This window comes from Nycticebus coucang, chromosome 22 (genome assembly GCF_027406575.1).
Source record: "Nycticebus coucang isolate mNycCou1 chromosome 22, mNycCou1.pri, whole genome shotgun sequence".
Taxonomy (NCBI): Eukaryota; Metazoa; Chordata; class Mammalia; order Primates; family Lorisidae; genus Nycticebus; species Nycticebus coucang.
This window is the reverse complement of record NC_069801.1, coordinates 6444604-6462419: the sequence shown is the minus strand read 5'-3', so window position 1 is coordinate 6462419 and position 17816 is coordinate 6444604. Positions and strand designations below refer to the sequence as shown.

Here is a 17816-nt window from a genome sequence, read left to right as displayed (position 1 = left end):
CACAGCCAGAGAGAGAAGTGACTGAAACGTTTCCTTTCTAAATGGAATAAATAAATGGCTTTTGTTATTGTTAAAAGAATAAATACAGGGTACAGGGGCACCGGCAGCTGGGATGGATGCTGGGTGCTTGTTTGCCCGTGGAAGGTCCAACTTAGTTTCTGCCTTGGTGTCCGTGGTGAGTTTCTGATGTCCTGAGCTTCATCTGCCGTGGCACGGCCCCGCTGGGCTGGGCACCCATGGCCTTGTCTAAGCACCGGTTAGCACTCTTGGTACCTGCTCTCAGAGTGGTGGCACGACCTTGGGACCCCCAGGTGGCCCCCGCCTTCTCCTGGAGGTGTGGGGAGTTCACATTCCACTCGGAGAGCAGACGGGAGCTCAGCGTAGACGTTTATTCTCGGTGTATCTTGTCAAGGAGTGTTGTTGACGGCATGCAGGGACACTGCCTTCTGCCAGTGTCAGGAATGGGAAGAGGAGCCTGTGTCGCCCTAGGTCCTGGTGTGGCGGAGCAGCCAGGCAGGTGGAGAGTAAGAGCAGAACTTCTGCCCACGGCTGCCTGGGGACGCTGGTCGGAGGCGCGGGGTGCGGTGGCCCCAGTGGCCGGCGGCTCAGTGTGTTGGCACCAGGTGGCTGTCGCGCTGGCGGTCCCCGGGAGCGCGTCACTGGTAGAGGAGGTAGGCCTTGAGGGATGCGGGCAGCGGCAGCGTGTGGATCTCCCCCAGCCGCTCCTTCCCCAGGGCCAGGCGCACGGAGCGGCGGCAGAGGTCCATGAGTGGCAGCGGCTCGGCTGGGGGAAACCGAGAGAGAGAGAACGGCAGGTCAGCACAGTGCGGGCAGGCTTGCAGCAAAGCACACTCACCACGGGGCCATCACCACCACTGAGTAATAGTCATTCTGATAAATGAAGAGGCAACTAAAAATTCAACAGTTTGATTTTTCATTTTGAATTCATATGAAGAGCTAACACAGACAGCCCCGCTCTGGACTGGGTACCGTGGTAAGCCCTCTGCAGCCTTCTTAGGAAGGATTTAATAGTCACAGAGACGTGCCATGACCATTTTACAGGTAAGGATGCTGGGGACACAGTCTAAATCTCTTGCCCAGGGCGTGCCACTGGCAGAAGCCAGAGCTAGGATTTGCCCTGGGATGTCCCACTCTTCCCCACTTCCTCTCTGCCCATATGGACCAGGAACGTGGGAAAAGCTCTCCAGGGCACCCCCGCAGCCCTGAACTCACATGGGCTTTAGGAAGGGAGTCATTCTGGGTTACCAACTTCTCTCAGGGACTGGTCTCATCTCTTTTACAGCTTAGACACAGAGGGGACACCTAATTGCCAGGGCTAACAGTGGAGATGTGAATCCAGCTGCTTGGGCCCAGTGTCCATGGCCCTGCCCACCAAACATGCTGCCAGTGAAATGTAAGAAACGCTAGCCCAGAGTCACAGGTGACAGGCCTGGACGGCCCGACAGCTTGGCAGTGCCATGTAGGTGCTACACCAACCTGGGGAAAGCCCAGTGTTTCTGTCTGCTGGACAGCTAAGCTGAGAGTCCGGGCTGGGGGGATGGAAATGCCAGCCCAGCCTCCCCCCATCCCTGACTGCCCAAGGCTGCTCCGAGAACCATGGGGCATCCCGGCCAGGGGGCTCACTACAGGGTGGCCTCAGGCCCAGCCCTAGAGAGTGGCTCCTCGCTGCAGCCTGCAGGGCACCTCGGTCCTGTGTCCCCAGAGGGCCTGGGCCCTGCCTTCCTACAAAGGAGGCTCTGTTCATTCAGCCTGCGACTCAGATGAACTCTCAGCTCCAGATTTCAAGACTCCGAAAATCACACCTTCCAAGGCTTCCAAGCGCCCTGGGGGCTGCCCACACTGCCTCCCCAGCCCTGACCTCTCTCTGCCTTCTTCCCAGAAGCCACTTACAGGTGGGCACACCTGAAACTGCTAGGACCACCCTACAGTGTTTGGAGATGGGAAGGGCTCAAATGAATGATTTCACGGTCTCCCTAGACTTTGAGACCCTTTGTAAGCAAGAAAAAGGTCAGACGCACACAAACCCCAAACCCTACTTCACTGGTAAAAAGTGGATTAAAGTTCTTTAAAATTCATCAATGTGTCTCAAAAATATTAAAAAACAGCATTTAAAAAACTCAATTACTAAAAATCAAATCTCATGGCTGTTGGGGTAGGAATTGGGGGTAAATGGGGAGTAACTGCCAATGGGTACAGGGTTTCTTTGGGGGCTGATAAAAATATTCTAACCTTGATCGTAGTGATGGTTGCACAATTCTCACTACTGGAAGAGCCACTGCATTGAACACTTTAAAAGGGTGAATTGTATGGTTGTATGGAATGTGAATTATAGCTCAATAAACTTGTTATTAAAAAAAGAATGAACCTTGGGCTGGATCATACATTCACTAAATTCCAGGCCTTAAAAAAGGGACAAGTGTCATCATCCCCCATGAACAGTGACAGACACAGGTGGCGGAGAAGGGACTGAAAGGAGGGTAGAATTTTTTTTTTTTTTTTGAGACAGATCCTCAATCTGTTGCCCAGGCTAGAATGGTGTCATCACAGCTCCCAGCAGCCTCAAACTCCTGGGCTTAAGCAATCCTCTTACCTCAGCCTCCCCAGTAGCTGGGACTACATGCACCCACCACAATGCCCAGCTCATTTTTCTATTTTTAGTAGAGATGGGGTCTCGCCTTTGCTCAGGCTGGTTTTGAACTCGTGAGCTCAAGCAATTCTCCTGCCTCAGCCTTCCAGAGTGCTAGGGTTACAGGCATGAGCCACTATGCTCGGCCTAAAAGGGTAAATATTTTTAATGGAAAGTTTTGAAATGGGGCCTTTTAGGGACAGCTTAGGCTGGTTAAGAGGAAGCCTGCTTGGAGGCAGGAGGAGGAACTGCGTGACCCCGGTCCTTTTGGGTCAAGGATCCCACAGACCCCCAGGGGATGGGGCAGGGCTGCCCCCTGGACTCCAGGCCTGGCTCAACATGTCTGCCCTGCACTGCAGTCTGACCTAGAGCAGATCACTCCCCCTGTCTGAGCCTCAATTTCCCCATCTGTAAGGTGAGGAATCTGGATCAGATTCTCCCCTGAGGTTCTGTCCAGCTAAGATCCTTACAGCCAGAAACAACTTGGCTGTGGACAAGTGGCCCTTCTGCCTGATAGGGGGACCCTGGGCTGTGTTGTCTCTGCTCAGGAGCTCTCTGGCATCTGCCTTCTTCTGGGCCAAAGGGCCTGCACTGCCCCAGCTCCCTCCCTGGAGGACAAGGATCAGCCCACATCTTAAAGGTGGAGAAGACTCCCCTGTGGGCTGGACAGCACTTGAGAAAGCACCAAGAACCACGGAATGTGGCCCATGAGCCAGGCTGTCACAGTGGGGGCTGTTAGGGAGCTCCATCACCACCCTCTCGGCCTGATGGGTTGGTTCCAGGTCTAGTTCTGATGTCCTCATGAAGAAATCTTAGAGGCCTGGGCAAGCCCTGTGTCACCCAGCCCCTCACTTCAGGGGGCTGACACTATAGCACTCAGGGCAGCCATGGTCCACGTGGTGCCCACTGTGTGCCTGGCAGAAACGGTGGCCCTGACCTACCTATGGGAACATAGTCTCAGGGAGGTGAAAGTCAAGGGGTCCAAGGTCTGAGAGCCAAGGCCTCCAAAGGGCTGAGGCTCGACCATGACCTCATCCCATCCCTGCTGACAGCAGTTCTCAGAGGAGGCCTTTGCACTGCCTGGTCCTGGCATCTTCTAAGACTGGTTGCAGAGGTGGCCTCTAATGGCTGTGGTGATGTGACCAGAGTCACCCTAGCAGCCCATGGACGGGTCTATTCTCTGGACATTAGTACACAAACAGGTCACACCACCCTGATAGGAGGAAAATGGTGGTGCACAGGGCCACACTCTGATTGCTTTCCAGAGGCTAGGGAACGCACTGGCCACAGAAATAGACGGGGCACTGTGCCATGGAAAAATGTCCATCCCATTCATTTTGATTGGTTACTACTAGGACCCCCGCGAAGGTCTCCCCCACCTCAGTACTTCAGACTCGGGGTTGTGGTCTTTGCATCCGGTTCCACACACAAACCCAGGTGCCCAATGAAATGCTACCAAGCTAGTGAGTGCCGGTTGTGTTGTCCAGGACCTCTGACCACTATGCCCATCCCTGGGAAGCTGAGGCACTCATTCATTTAAATAATTCATATGAATGAGAGAGGGGGTGATGCTAAATGTGCGCTAAGAAATCAGGAAGTAAATCAGGTGGTATTTCTAGGAGCAAAAGGTTGAGGAACTGGAATAGTTCTTGCAGACTTCTGCATTTCCATGAGAAACAGTGACCTGGCGGCCCTAATTGAATAGGTACAGCCTAAAGCCCCAGCCCATGACTCCTGCAGTTCTGAGAGAGATTTCAACCCAATGCAGGCCTCAAGAATGTGGCTCTCCACTCACATCAGAGGCCAAATGAGCAAGTGGCAGGTCTGTGGGGTCAGGAAATGCCCCGGATTCAGCCATGTGCATGCTGATCACCTGTGTGGATGTCATGCTGGCCTGTGCTGACTCCTACGAGCAGCTTAGAGTCTCCATGAAATAGATTCTAGAATGTTATGGGGAGGGATGGTCATCGAGGGATGTGTGTATGTTTTCCCTTTACCTTAAGCAGTTTAAAAAAAAAAAAAAAAAGAGCCAAACAAAACATCAACCCCTTGTCCTTGTCAGGTAGGGGAGGAGGCCTGAGGTCCTCCCAGGTGGTGCAGACACCTGCTGTCTCCTGTCCCCCTGACTCTGAGTCTGACTCTGCTGTCCTCATAGGACCAGGCTTCCTCGGGGAAAGGTCTAGAACAACACCCCTTCCTCCCATGGCCTCCCACTGCAGAAGGAAACCCCTGGCAGGGCAGGGTGATCAGTCTCCTTGATGAGAGGCTCCTCCCACAGCCCAGCCAGATGCAGAAGGAACTACCACCAGGGTGGGGCACCCCACTTCCCTCCTAAGGGAAAGAGCTGATTCCTCCCTGAGCCCTGAACCCTGACAAACCACACCAAGCTCAGCAGGAGCTGTCAGAGGAGGACTTTCTAAATGGTGAACACAGGGAAGATCCATCTTTGGTGGGAGACTCCATTAGAAGCATGGGGGTGGGGCAGGAGGACCCATGAAGTCAGGGGTCCCCCTGGAGTGATGGCCAGCCTATTGCTTGCAAATGGCCTTTTCCTTCTGCATCACAAGGGAGGGTAATGGGCAGGCCTGGGGGCCATACTTGGCCCCTGCCTCCCCCCTCAGCAATGGCCATCTCCACCCTTCCCCCCAGAAAAGACACAGCAGCACCCCTGGTTGTAGCCTAAGCTCAGGGGTCTCAGGAGGAAACAGCAAATGGGCTGTAGTCAGAGATGGCTGAAAACTCACTGCCTTTGCTTCTGGCCCGGCATGCCCAGCCCACGGCCCAGCATACTAGCAGGGATGTTGCTGGGGAAAGTCTCCCTGGCATGCAGGAAACTGGGCTCACAGGATGGCTTGGGCTCTCTGAAGATCCCAGGAAGGGCGCATGTGCTAGGCGACTTAGGCTGCCTCGGGCTGACTCTCTCTACAAATAGCTGCTCTCTGCTGAGATCATACCTGGGTATGGGGGGGACACCAATGACTTTCCAGACATCCCAGGCAGCAAAACCACATCCCGAATGGCGACAGCAAAGCCTGACATAGGCCTGACACCAATTAGATGAATCTAGCCAGGCCTGGCCAGAGCTTCTGCCCACCATGCCCTGTTCCCTGGGTAGACGATGGGACTAGGTCTCACCTTACCATTCCCCTTGCTTGTCTGCCTTGAAGGCAAAGCAAGGGCTCCTGGGATGGAGGATTAGGCAGCCTTTTACCTCAGCCAGTGGGCACCCCACCGTTCGTAGGGGTGACATAAGGGAGCGCTAGTGTGGGGAGAGAACAGCCTCGTGTGTGTGGTCTTCACTTGCTGTCTCCATAGCAGGTTGAGTGGTGCTGCCCCCCCTTACATGTTCACCTGGAGGCTCATTTGGAAATAGGGTCTTTAGGTCATGCACAGTGGCTCACACCTACAATCCTAGCACCTTGGGAGGCCAAGGTAGGAAGATTGTTTGAAGTCAGGAGTTCAAGACCAGCCTGAGCAAGAGCAAGATTCTATCTCTATGAAAAATAGAAAAACTAGCTGGGCACTGTGGCAGGCACCTGTAGTCCCAGCTACTTGGGAGGCTGAGGCAGGAGGATCACTTGAACGGAGGAGTTTGAGGTTGCTGTGAGCTATGATGACACCAATGCTCTTGACCTGGGGTGACAGAGCAAGACTCAGTCTTGGAAAGAAAAAGAAAAGGGAAGGGAAGGGAAGGGAAGGAGAGAGTAGGGTAGGGTAAAGAAAAAAAAAAAAGGATCTTTGCAAATGTGCTCAGCTCTAGTGAAGTCATACTAGACTGGGGGGTGGGGGAGCTAAATCCAATGGCTGGTGTCCCATCTAGGAAGAGGGGAGGGCACAGAGAGACACAGGCAGGAACCCCATGACCTAGGGGTGCTGGGCTGCACAGGTGAGGACCAAGCATCCCTGGGAACCTGCATGAGATGCCCTGTGCAGCTGTCAGCTCCTGTCATTACCATTGGTGTCACTGGTGTCCCCCCATACCCAGTGACAGCCAGAGCAGAGAAAGAGGGACATAGAAGCTTCCAAAGAGAAATGCTTAAGTGTTCACTCATGCTGACGCCCTGAACGTTTCTCCAGTATCATTTGAAGGTTGAAGAGGGGAGAAGAAGGGGAAGGGGAGAGGCAGGGAGCAATGGGAAGGAGGGTGAACATGAGGTGGACAATTCTACAGCACCAGGACCTCCTGCTATCACAGGCTCCCACCTGGGCAACTGGGAGCCTTCCACTCCCATGCCAGCACAGTGCCACTGCACTGTGAAAGGCCACTCCCCTTTCAAAGGACAGGTAGAAATAGATGCTGACTAAGCCTGTTTCTAATCCAAGTGCTCCTCCCAAACAGTCTCCTGGGAATGTGACTGAACAGCCCCTCTCCGGACCATGTCCCAAAGGAGCCCACTCAGAAGCCTCCAACAGCAGGAGAGAAAGGACCCTAAGCCTATCTAATGAGTGAGAGGTCATTGGCTTTCATTTATCTGAGAAGCCCTTGTATCCCCAAGGCTGCAAACCTGGCTCAATCATAGACTGGCTGCTGGGCTAGAGTTTGATCAACTACAGATCAAACCTGGAGGCAGGTCAACCAGAGAAAAAGACCATTCATCCACCCACTCATCTATCTACTCATCCATCCATCCATCTACTCATCCATTCATTCATTCATTTATCCATCCACTCATCCATCCTTTCCATCCATCCATCCATCCATCCACCCACTCATCTATCTACCCATCCATCCATCCATCCATCCATCCACTCATCCATCTACTCATCCATCCATCCATCCATCCACTCATCCATCCATCCATCCATCCATCCATCCACTCATCCATCCATCCATCCATCCATCCATCCATCCATCCATCCATCCATCCATCCACTCATCCATCCATCCATCTATCCATTCACTCATCCATCCATCCATCCATCTACTCATTCATAAACTCATTCATCCATCCACTCATCCATCCACCCACTCATCTATCTACTCATCCATCCATCCATCCACTCATCCATCCATTCATTCATTTATCCATCCACTCATCCATCCTTTCCATTCATCTATCCATCCATCCACCCAAACACTCATTCATCCATCTGTCCATTCCTCACTCACCCTCTATGCACTCAGGAGTCATAGCCAGGTCATCTAGTAGACTGGCTAGAATCCCTTAATCAGATGTAGGCAAAAGTTGCCTTTGAGGGTCAGAATACATTGGGATATCTACTTAAAGACACTTTAATTCCAATGACTGACAGCACAGGGGACACTTACGATCCAGTCCGTTCAAGTAGCGCATGCGGATCTCACAGTGGCCCCAGACGGCACTCACTATAGGATACAGTTTTTTGCCCTTGAGTCCCCGAAAAGCTACTCCCATGTACTGTCCATCCACAATGAAGCTCAGGGTCCCGTCGTCCATGTCCAGGGCCACCAGGAAGGAGTCAGGGACGATGAACGTCTCATCCGGCTCCAGAAAGGCTGGGTATGTTTTACTTGGCTGGTTCTTGCCGTCGTGGTAGAGGCGGTTACGCCCCAAGTCCCAGCCCCAGGACTCGTGGTTATTCCCCACGAGGGTCGTGTACCCAACGGAGTGCAGGGGGGCATCGGCCGTTGCCACCCCCACCACGGCGTGCGTGCCCCGCTGCCTCATGGCCCACGTGATCTGCCACACGTGCAGCCCGCGCGTGTACCCGACTTTGCCCCTGATTGCATCTGTGCTCTGGGCCACCGGGTGCCGGTGGAAGATGAGCTTGTCATCCTCCTTCACAAAGACGTTGAGCGAGCGGTCATCATTGTTCCACGAGTGCCGCAGCTGCACATCGTAGGTCACGGGGGGCATGTCCAGCAGCAGGTCCAGCCGGGTGGGCTTGCAGTAATCCAGGCCCTGGAGCTCCTGCTTTAGGGGCCGGTACGTGGGGTCTCGCATGTCCACAGTCTTGATCCCTCCAGTGACCTTCTGACCCATGTTCGGCCCTGGTTTCAGCTTCTCAGCGGCTCCCAAGTCAAACTCATCAATCTCAGGGCCTCGTCTCCAGCTTCCTAGTTGGGGCTGGAGAGAACTCCTAAGGGAGGTTGCTAGGAGACCTCTGCGCACTGTGGAGCGTCCAGTATGGCCTAACGGATGGAAAGAGAAACAGGAGGCCGGTGAGCGGGCTGCAGGATGAAGTGGGAGGTTACCCAGGAGGACAAGGCTGATCTGACCGCACCACACATCTCAGTGGCCAATGCCGGAGCTCCTGCCACACCTGATCCGGGCAGGCGGGAGCCTATGCACAGCATGAAATGTCCCTCCGTCCTCATGGCTACACTGCCACAAAGGAAAGGGGCTGTCTGTCCACTTGGTGGTCTTCATGGAGGGGCAGGCTTGGGGGCCAGGTGTCATTCTCACCTGTGCGAACAGTGACAGAAAGCTGACACCCACAAAATGGCTCATTGGGGTTCTATGGGGCAGAAGGCCACGATGCCACTGAAGCTGGAATCAGCATGATGCAGCGGGCATTTTCTTGGTTAAAGCTGAGGGAGGCGTGAGCCCCTGCCTGGCAGTTTGGAGGGGAAGTGGGGCCCCGAGAGGCTGTTAAAGACACAAACCCCAGCTTTCTCCTGTCTCGGGTGAGACAGAGAGCTCCCCTCATTTCAGAGGCACACTCCTTTCTTCAGAGACAAGCTGGGACTCCTAGTTCCTCATGTCTGCAAAGCCAGGGCAGAGCTGAGGTGTCCCTCTGCAGCAGGGGGAGGCAGAGTGCTGTCCTGGTTCTGGAAAGGTCTGTGGACACCATCACCTCACGTCCTGGATCTCCCTAGGGGAACCCTAATCCTGAGTTTTCAGTCCCATCTCCTCTCCCAGAAGCCCCCCAACCTCCAGGACCCCCTCTGTGCCCTGCTGAGGGGGTACCCATGGCTCTAGGGGTCTGGTATGTTATGGCCGCAGCCTTCTCTGAACCCCCTCATCTCCTCCACTTCCATTTGAGCACCTCTCTGAGCTATGGGAAGGCTGGTTCAAGGTGGCTCCCAACCTCAGCATTCATGAGGCAGGGAACCGCTCCTTGGGAGAGCAAGAAGGGAATTAACTTTCTAAGAGAGTTCATTTTACTGCTTCTTACTTCGAAGCATCCCGTAGCCTCTCTGCCAGCTCTATGGTCACCATGAGAGGGACCTTTTCCCCCAGGATGTCATCTGTCATGGAAAATCCACCTTCTCTACACATAGGGGAACAGGTGGGAAAAGTGAGAAGGCTGGGGGAGGGGAAAGGAGATACAGTGGTGGGGGAGGTGGGAGAGGACAGGGGAGGAGGGGACAGGTCCTCCCAATACTGGCAGGGGGTGGTGCAGATGGAGAAGGCCTTAACAGGGAGAGTGGGGTCAGGGGGAAGGGGTGATGAGGTGTGAGAGAAGGAGAGTTTTCATGCCAATAAACTGGGCCTCGACGTACAGAGAGCTCCTCTTTCAGCTAGACCAGAGATCAGCAGACTTTCTCTGTAAAGAGCTAGATAGCAAATATCTTGGGCTCTGAGGGCCAGAGGGTCTCTACAACTCTCCAGCTCTGCTATTGCAGCATGGAAGTAGCCACAAATGATATAGAAATACATGAGCATGGCCATGTCCCAATAAAACTTTATTTATAAGAACAGGCTGGCCTGTAGTTCACCTCTCCACTGCCTGAGCTAGGTAAGTGCCCTGCATGTTGACTCCACTGAAGACAGTCCTGTGAAGGCTGCAGCAGGCATAAGATTGATGTCAGGAGGAATCTCAAGGAAGCAAGGTCGGTGCGGCCTCAGAAAGAGCCAGCAGAAATGATGGCATCACTTCAACGTGGAGTGTCCACTGTCTGGGCAGCTCATGGAGGCCCAGCAGGTGCACTGACATCAATCCTGCATGGTGCGTCTTCCCTTCCTACACCCACCCCCATGTGGGATATGTCAGAGATGGAGGCCCCTCTTGGAGAGGCTGGGCATGGCAGCAGCCGACTCCCACGGTGGGAGGGAGGATTTGAGAGAAGGCAGGGCTGGCAAGTAAAGGTGCCAACAGCATTGTGGGGTGACTCCCTCACAAGGGCACTCCAAGGCCTAGCCAAGGGATGTGGGCCACCCACTTGGCCATTTCTGGGCCTTTTTGCCATCTGAGTCACCGCCTGGTGTCTGTGGTGACCCCAGGGACACTCTGACTCATCTGTCACCCACCCTGTGCCCTGGCTATGGCTAACGAGGACAGTTCCTTCTCCTCAGCTTCCTGTTGTCCACACCTAGCCACCTCCTTGCTGTGCATGGACACCAAGGCCATCCAGATGCCCTCTGCCTTCTATTTTTAAATGTGGCTGCTCAGATCCACCCTTCCTGCAAGTCCCCCAGGCACTCCTCCACTTACCACCTTCCCTGGGGCTGCAGGCTGGTGGTGGGGGCTCCTCAACCTATTCCTGGGGCTCTCAAGTTCACACACCACAACAGTGACTTGAGCCACTGACCAAGACATACCGTTTGCTCTCTTAAGCTTCTGTTTGCTCATCTGTAAGGTGGTGCCACCTGTGTATCCCAGGCTTAACACTCAATGGAGACAATGTTCCACAGAGGGTCTGGCAGAACTGGCATTTTTACTTTTGTTTCTATTTTTCTAGATTGTGCTCTATTCACTGAACAAAAATCTCCATCCTCTAGTCTTCCAGATCATGACCTGGCCCTAAAGATGGATTCTATCTTTGGGCCAAGACTCAAGTGCTTAGAAGGCTGGGCTAGAGCAGAAGTTTAAGGTCCTTTCTAAGCCAGGCATGAGCAAACTTGTTCTGTAAAGCACCAGATAGTAACTATTCTGGAATATACATAAATGAACAGGCATGGGTATGTTTCAATAAAACTTTATTTATAAAAACAGATTTGGCTCAGGAGCCATAGTTTGCTGAACTCTGTTCTAACCCGTGCAAAGCTGCTAACATTTATCACCAAAATGCCTGGATATGGTGCTCAGGATGGAGGAGGGTGCACTCCTTCAGGTGCTGAGTGACAGGCACTGGACTAAGACAGGTATCACTAGGTCCAAACTTCAGGCAGGAGACCAGGAGAGGTCCTGGCCTTGGGACCACCTTCTTTTCTTGCAGTCTGAGAGGCAAATGCAAATGCCCCTTGTGGGGCCTTGAGGGGCCATGGGAGCCTCAAGGCCTGGGACTGCTGAGCAAGTGGTTGGTGAGTCTCCAAGAGGTGGGAGGAATCAACCCTTGTTCCGGCTCAGGAAAAGCAAAGCCACCAAGGGTGTGAAGGACATGGTTGTATAGTGACCGAGAGGATGGAACCGGACAGCAGAGGACAGGGGTGACCCTGGGCCACTGCCACCACCCACCAGTCCCATGCACGCATTCCTCCATGTGGACACATGCAAACACATCCCCACATGCATAGCCATGGCTAACGAGCAGGACAGAGGCGTGACAGTCCAGGCAGTGCCCTGGCCAGCGGCACCTGCTCTTCCCCCCTTATTGGAAGTTTCCCTTTCCAGAAAGCACCCTCCCACATTAGCTACTGGGTCCCCAAGCCTGCATCTGTCCGTTCCTCCTCATGTCTCTCAAGCCAACCCCGAGACAAATTCCTGGTTTGTACCACTCTTGCCCTGCCAAACTCTGGTTGCCCCAAACAATGAACAGTTCCCACTGTCCTCAGTCCTCAGGGCTGTGTGGGCCAATCATCACAGGTAGGGTCCCAGTGCCTGATCCTTTGCAAAGATCAAGGATACCCCTGGAAAAGGGCTGTGGCGTACACAAGCAAGACTCTGGCAGGTGGCAGGGGGTTCAAGTGCTCGGTGGGGGCAGTTACCCACATCACAGCCTCGGGGGCAGCAGGGTGAATATTTCAACCGGGAGAAAGAACATGTGTGTGTGTGTGTGTGTGTGTGTGTGTGTGTGTGTGTCGATGTGAGTGTGGTGTTATGCATATACATGCAAGTGTGTGTATACGTGTGTGTTCAAGCATGCACACATATATATGTGTGTGCGTGTGTAACCACAGGACCATCCTTCCCACAGGAGCTGTGGGGAGATGGCCAGTCATGCTGAGCTGGGAACCTCCAGCAACATTTTTCTACAGGTAAAATAAGATTAAAGTAAAGATCAAGAAGGGACAAGGTAGAAAGTCACCACAGAAGGTTGGGCTGAGAGCTTATGAGGGGAAGGACCTTCTTGACCCGACTGAGGGTCACGAAATAGAGCTGCATCTTGCTTGGGGCCTAAGAGGCAATGCTGGTGGCGGGATCGCAGGCCGTTGGGGGTGTGTGTGTGCTCGGGACGTGCCTGGGGGAGCTTCCTCCTCAGGGATGGCAGGCAAGCTGCCACCTCACTGTTGGTCATCGAATTTGCGGGTGCTGCTGAGCGTCCATGGTGGAGGCACCCAGGCCTCAGCCCATTCCCACTCCATGTTCCTCTGCTCCTCTGGTCACAGCTCAGCGGCCCTCCTCCCACTCACTTCACCCTGCCCTGGCCTGGCACAGCTCTGCCTGCAGCTAGCCACACTTGGGTGGGGATAGAGAGAGGAGGATCCGTACCCAAGGTCAAATCCAGGCCCATGGTGGGAGCTTCGTATCTCACACACAAGATGTGGGGGTGTGGCTGGTGTAGGGGAAGCAGAGAGGAGCATGAAATGGACAGAAGAAAGAGCCACAGCCAGGACCCCAGGGCCAGAGAGCAGGACATCGGCTTTGGACGCTGGCTCCATGAACAGTGCCTAGACGGGCACACACACATAAACACACCAAGCTTGGCAAGGCCTTTTGGATTCTGTACTTATTAAAAACAGAGTAGATCAGATCAAAAGCTCTCAGGTGAGGGATGTCTGCGGACACGCCAGATGACACTGAGCTCTGTGGTTTAGCTTCATTTAACCCTGTCCCTGACTCCTGCTACACACACGTAACCCTCACCAGGGTAAAAGGAGATATCTCTTTTTTTTTTTTTTATTTTTTTTTATTTTTGGCCGGGGCTGGGCTTGAACCCGCCACCTCTGGCATATGGGACCGGCGCCGCCCTAAAGGAGATATCTCTTAGGCTCTGTAAGGGGCAAAGGCCCTCAAAACCTAGTGTCCCCAATAGTATTCACAGGGTTGGGGTGTCTTTGGGCTCCAAACACCCACCAAAGCCACATGTCATAATGGAAGCCAGGTGACAGCCTAGGCTCTGAGCAGAGGAGACCGCCCAGGGGTGCCTCCTCCCATGGCTGGCCTCTTAAAGGGGTCTTTGCACAGGGTCCAGGGACCAGCATTGCTTTCATAAGAGGATGGCCTGCTTTGGACAGGATTTGCCAGGGGCCACAGAGCTCCCCAGGGAGGAAGAAAAGAACCCCACAAACCAACTTCCCTACAGTTTCAGGGGCCCCTCCAGGTGGGGGGAGGGAGCAGCCAAAATATGAATCGGCAGGTGCAGAGGGAGCCCAGAGGCTGGGGAGACTCAAAAGCACCCCAAAGTGCATGGTGTGGGGTCCTACACCTGGGACAGGAGAAGGGCACCTGTCAACCCAAAGCATTTCATGATCTAAGATAGCCGTTCTCCCTGAAGAGGTAGGAGAGACAGATGGGCACGTGTCTGGAGGACGCCTGCTGGATACACCTGCTGTTAGGGAAAAGTGAAGCTGGGCAGAGCACTGTCTGTGAGAGAAGGACCAGACAGCCCTGCAGGATGCACGCGCTTAAAAAAAGGCTTGGGCCTGGCAAGGATGCAGGGAAAGGCCACTCTGCACAGGTGGGGGTGCTTGTAGAGAAAGGCAGACAGACCCCGAACTGGGACAACCTTCCTGGCATGCAGTGCGACATGGCAGTCCCCACACAGGTGCAAAATGCCCAGCAGTCAACCAGCAATTGCCTGTCCTGGGGTCTTGTCTACGAAACCCTGCAGTCTTGCATGGGACATGTGGATGAAGCAGCTCAGGTGGCATGAGTGTCACCCTGGCAACTCAGGGGAACATGCAGCCCTTGGAGAGGAGGCAGCCCCTGGATGTGCTGACACAACATAAAATGCAGCACAATGCTACAAAAGCAAATTGCAGAACGATATCCCGTTGCTGAAAGGACAGTATTTGAAGCTCCTCTCTGTGCGTGCTTCTCGGTTGGCAGGTGCACAGAGAGGTATAGAACACTGTGGTGTCCCGTGAAAATTGTTAAAAGAGCATTAATTCAGTTATTTTCAGAAGATGTTCAAAGCACATGTAAGGCTATTCTTTCTTTTACTCTTTTTTTCTTTTTTGATCAACATAATTTTAGTGTGCGGCAGGAGTTTATAGCTTCAGGTGTGCTGAGATAAAAAAAGGTTGAAAAATACTGATCTAAAAGAATAAACACCAGAACTGTCACCATGGTTAATCCTGGAGAGTGGGATGGGAGGAAATGGGTGCTCATTCTACATACTTTAGAATTGAAAAATTGTTAAAGCTTGGTGCCCATCGCTCAGTGGTTAGGGCGCCAGCCACATACACCTGGCCCAGGCCTGCTAAACAACGACAACTACAAAAAATAAAAAATAAAAATAGCCGGGCGTTATGGCAAGTGCCTGTAGTCCCAGCTACTTGGGAGGCTGAGGCAAGAGAATCACTTAAGCCCAAGAGTTTGAGGTTGCTGTGAGCTGTGACGCCATAGCACTCTACCCAGGGCAACATCGTGAGACTCTGTCTCAAAAAAATAAAATAAAATAATTTTTTAAAACTCTGTTACATTTGGATCTTAAAAAAAAAAAATATTTTTTTTTTTTGCAGTTTTTGGCCGGGGCTGGATTTGAACCCACCACCTCTGGCATATGGGGCCAGCGCCCTACTCAGTTGAGCCACAGGCGCTGCCCAGGGAACTAAAAAAAATTTTTAAGCACATTAAAAAAAAGGGAATCGAAAGCTTAGAGACCTGATTTAACACACTAGATTCTCAAGAACAAGTTGTCCCCAAAGCAGCTGCTAATGGTCTCCACTTTTACTCTTAATAAAGCAGAAGCAGGAGCAAGATGGTCCTGAATGCTTTGCCCATGAAGATACAGGCTAAGGGTTCATAATGGACAGAAGGGTATTTAAAATAAAGGACAATAATGCTTGGGAAAACTCTGGGGCCGTCTCAAAGAGGGACATTATTTCTATAATGATTTGCTCCTAAGACTCCCAATCACCCTGCTTGGAAACCACAAATTTTAATTTGCTCAGTGAAAATAGGGCTACTGTCTGTCTCTGCTGGTCCAAAACACAAGAAGAGAACCAGCTATTCCATCCCCAAGCCCACCCAGGAGGTGGCTGTACAGTGGTTCTGCCCTTGGCAAAGGCCAGACAACCTGCCCCGTTAGGAAGACAGACGGCCCAGCAGACCCACTCTGGGGAAGAGGTGGGAGTGAGGAAGGAGGGCCCAGAGAGCAGGCCCTGCATGGCACCTGCCTGAAACCCAATGATATCCCTTCAGTTAAAGCCATAACCCTGTAGACCCCATCTTCCCCTAAAGTGCTTCCCGATCAGCTGGCCCTGGAGCCCCACTTCCACTGAAAAGGACCCTTTTGTGTTAATAAGAAAAGGTGTTTTGAAGGAGCACTACTCTCTGTTGAAGACATGTCCAAAGTACAAATGGATGGTGGGGGCAGGTAGGTGACACACGGGGGGGGGGGGTCGCCAGGATGGCAGACGCACCCCGAGCCCTGTAAGCTCAGCTCCCCCACGGTGTGTCTGACTGACTCCAGAACAGTAACACCATTGTTTTGACCCAATGTGGGGAAAGAATGAAATTCAGGATGTGGAACAAGGTGACCTATTTATAAAGCCTCCTTTCACCTGAAGATCACATCCGTCCCCTCCCTCCACCTCCCAGACTCACACACAGGTGGTTGCAGCCCAGGATTTTGCAAGAGAAACGTGCCCTAAGCAATCTGTCGTGATATAAGAATGCAGGCTCTGCAGCCTGGTAGAGCAGCCACCTGGGCTCTGCCTGCACATTAGGGCTCCGTGCTCCCCACAGCCTGCTCGGCCAGGCTCAGTGATTGGAGCACCAAGCCAGGCCATCGTCCCCTGGCGAAGGTGCCACCATCAGCAGGACTTGTGACATGTGGCTACCACTCCCCACCCCAACTGCCCACTTGAGGAGGAATATCTTAAGCAGGGATATAAAAATAGGTCGGAGCCCTTAGAAGCAACAAAAGGGATTTGGACTCTTCTGGAAAATTCTGACAAGCGATTTTGGAGAGAAAATCCCACATGGTCCAGAGCTCTAGCCTCTGACCTCAAAAGACCAAAAGCGTACCTGCTAAACACCTACGGAAGGACCCAGATTACTCACAGCACTTTCGGAAAGGGCTCAAAGCAGTTGAGCCCTGGCCCTGGGAAACCGGCATCACATTCATACAGAGACTGAAAACGAAGTCAACCTCGGCTGGAACCTCGGCAGGGTGGGGAGAACAATGGGCCTTGCCTCGCTCAGAAGAGAAGCCTGTTCTCGGAGGGACCCTGGTGACAGTGACCTTCCCAAAAGGTTACCCAGACCATGGCAGATGCACCTTTGTGGGGACAAAGTCTGTGGATCACACATGACACCCAGCCTGGGTTGTGGGTGTCTGTCACAAACTGGGCTGCCTGGTCCACAAGGGAGTGGGGGTGCCCCAAAGAGCAGAGGGTGGCCTGAGAGCAACCCTGTGACCACCTCTAGTGCACCCCAGAGAAAGGCTCAGAGACTGTGGCTATTCCTTGTCCCCCAGCTGCCCAGGAAGGCGGAGGACAGGGTGAGTCCGGTGGCCCTGGCTGTGATTTCACTTCCCCAGGAGACTCTGAAGGGAGGCTGTTCCCGCAGAAGGCCTAGATCTTCCATTTCCCTCCATCAAGGTGGCCCAAATGGGAGTAGGTGATGCTTAGACCTCTTTCTGTGGGATGTGCCAACTGGCAAAAGTCACCTCTGGGAGTGGGCCTTGGGTCACCCCCATGTCCCTCCAGGGATAATGAGCAGGACAGTGACCAGGAGAGAATCTAAGGCCTCAGGAAGCATCAATTCCCGTCAATTTCGAGGGGCTACCCTCTCACCTGTGCAGGGGATTAGAGGGGTCTGGGGTCCACTTGTCCCACCTGCAGACCCAGGTCGATGCTCTCAAACCATCAAGGGTGTAAGAAGAGGAAGAGGGTGGAGCTCAAGAATTCAACGTAGAATCAGCTGGCTAAGGCAGCTGGTGCATTAGTGGGCACACAGTAGGAGCTTAATACAC

At 53.2% G+C, this 17816-nt stretch overlaps 1 protein-coding gene across 4 annotated transcripts in view; it reads right to left on the bottom strand.

The window, feature by feature from the left end:
• Positions 1 to 379: 379 nt before the first annotated feature.
• Positions 380 to 17816, bottom strand: part of SPSB1 (splA/ryanodine receptor domain and SOCS box containing 1) — a 64968-nt gene continuing 47531 nt past the window's right edge. For all 4 annotated transcript variants that reach the window (XM_053576144.1, XM_053576142.1, XM_053576143.1 and 1 more), the window contains exons 2-3: positions 7917 to 8759; positions 380 to 784 (exon numbers count right to left, since the gene is read on the bottom strand). In XM_053576144.1, coding sequence (XP_053432119.1) covers positions 657 to 784; positions 7917 to 8610 — 822 coding nt within the window. In that variant the 5' untranslated portion in view covers positions 8611 to 8759 and the 3' untranslated portion in view covers positions 380 to 656. The remainder of the gene's footprint in view (positions 785 to 7916; positions 8760 to 17816) is intronic.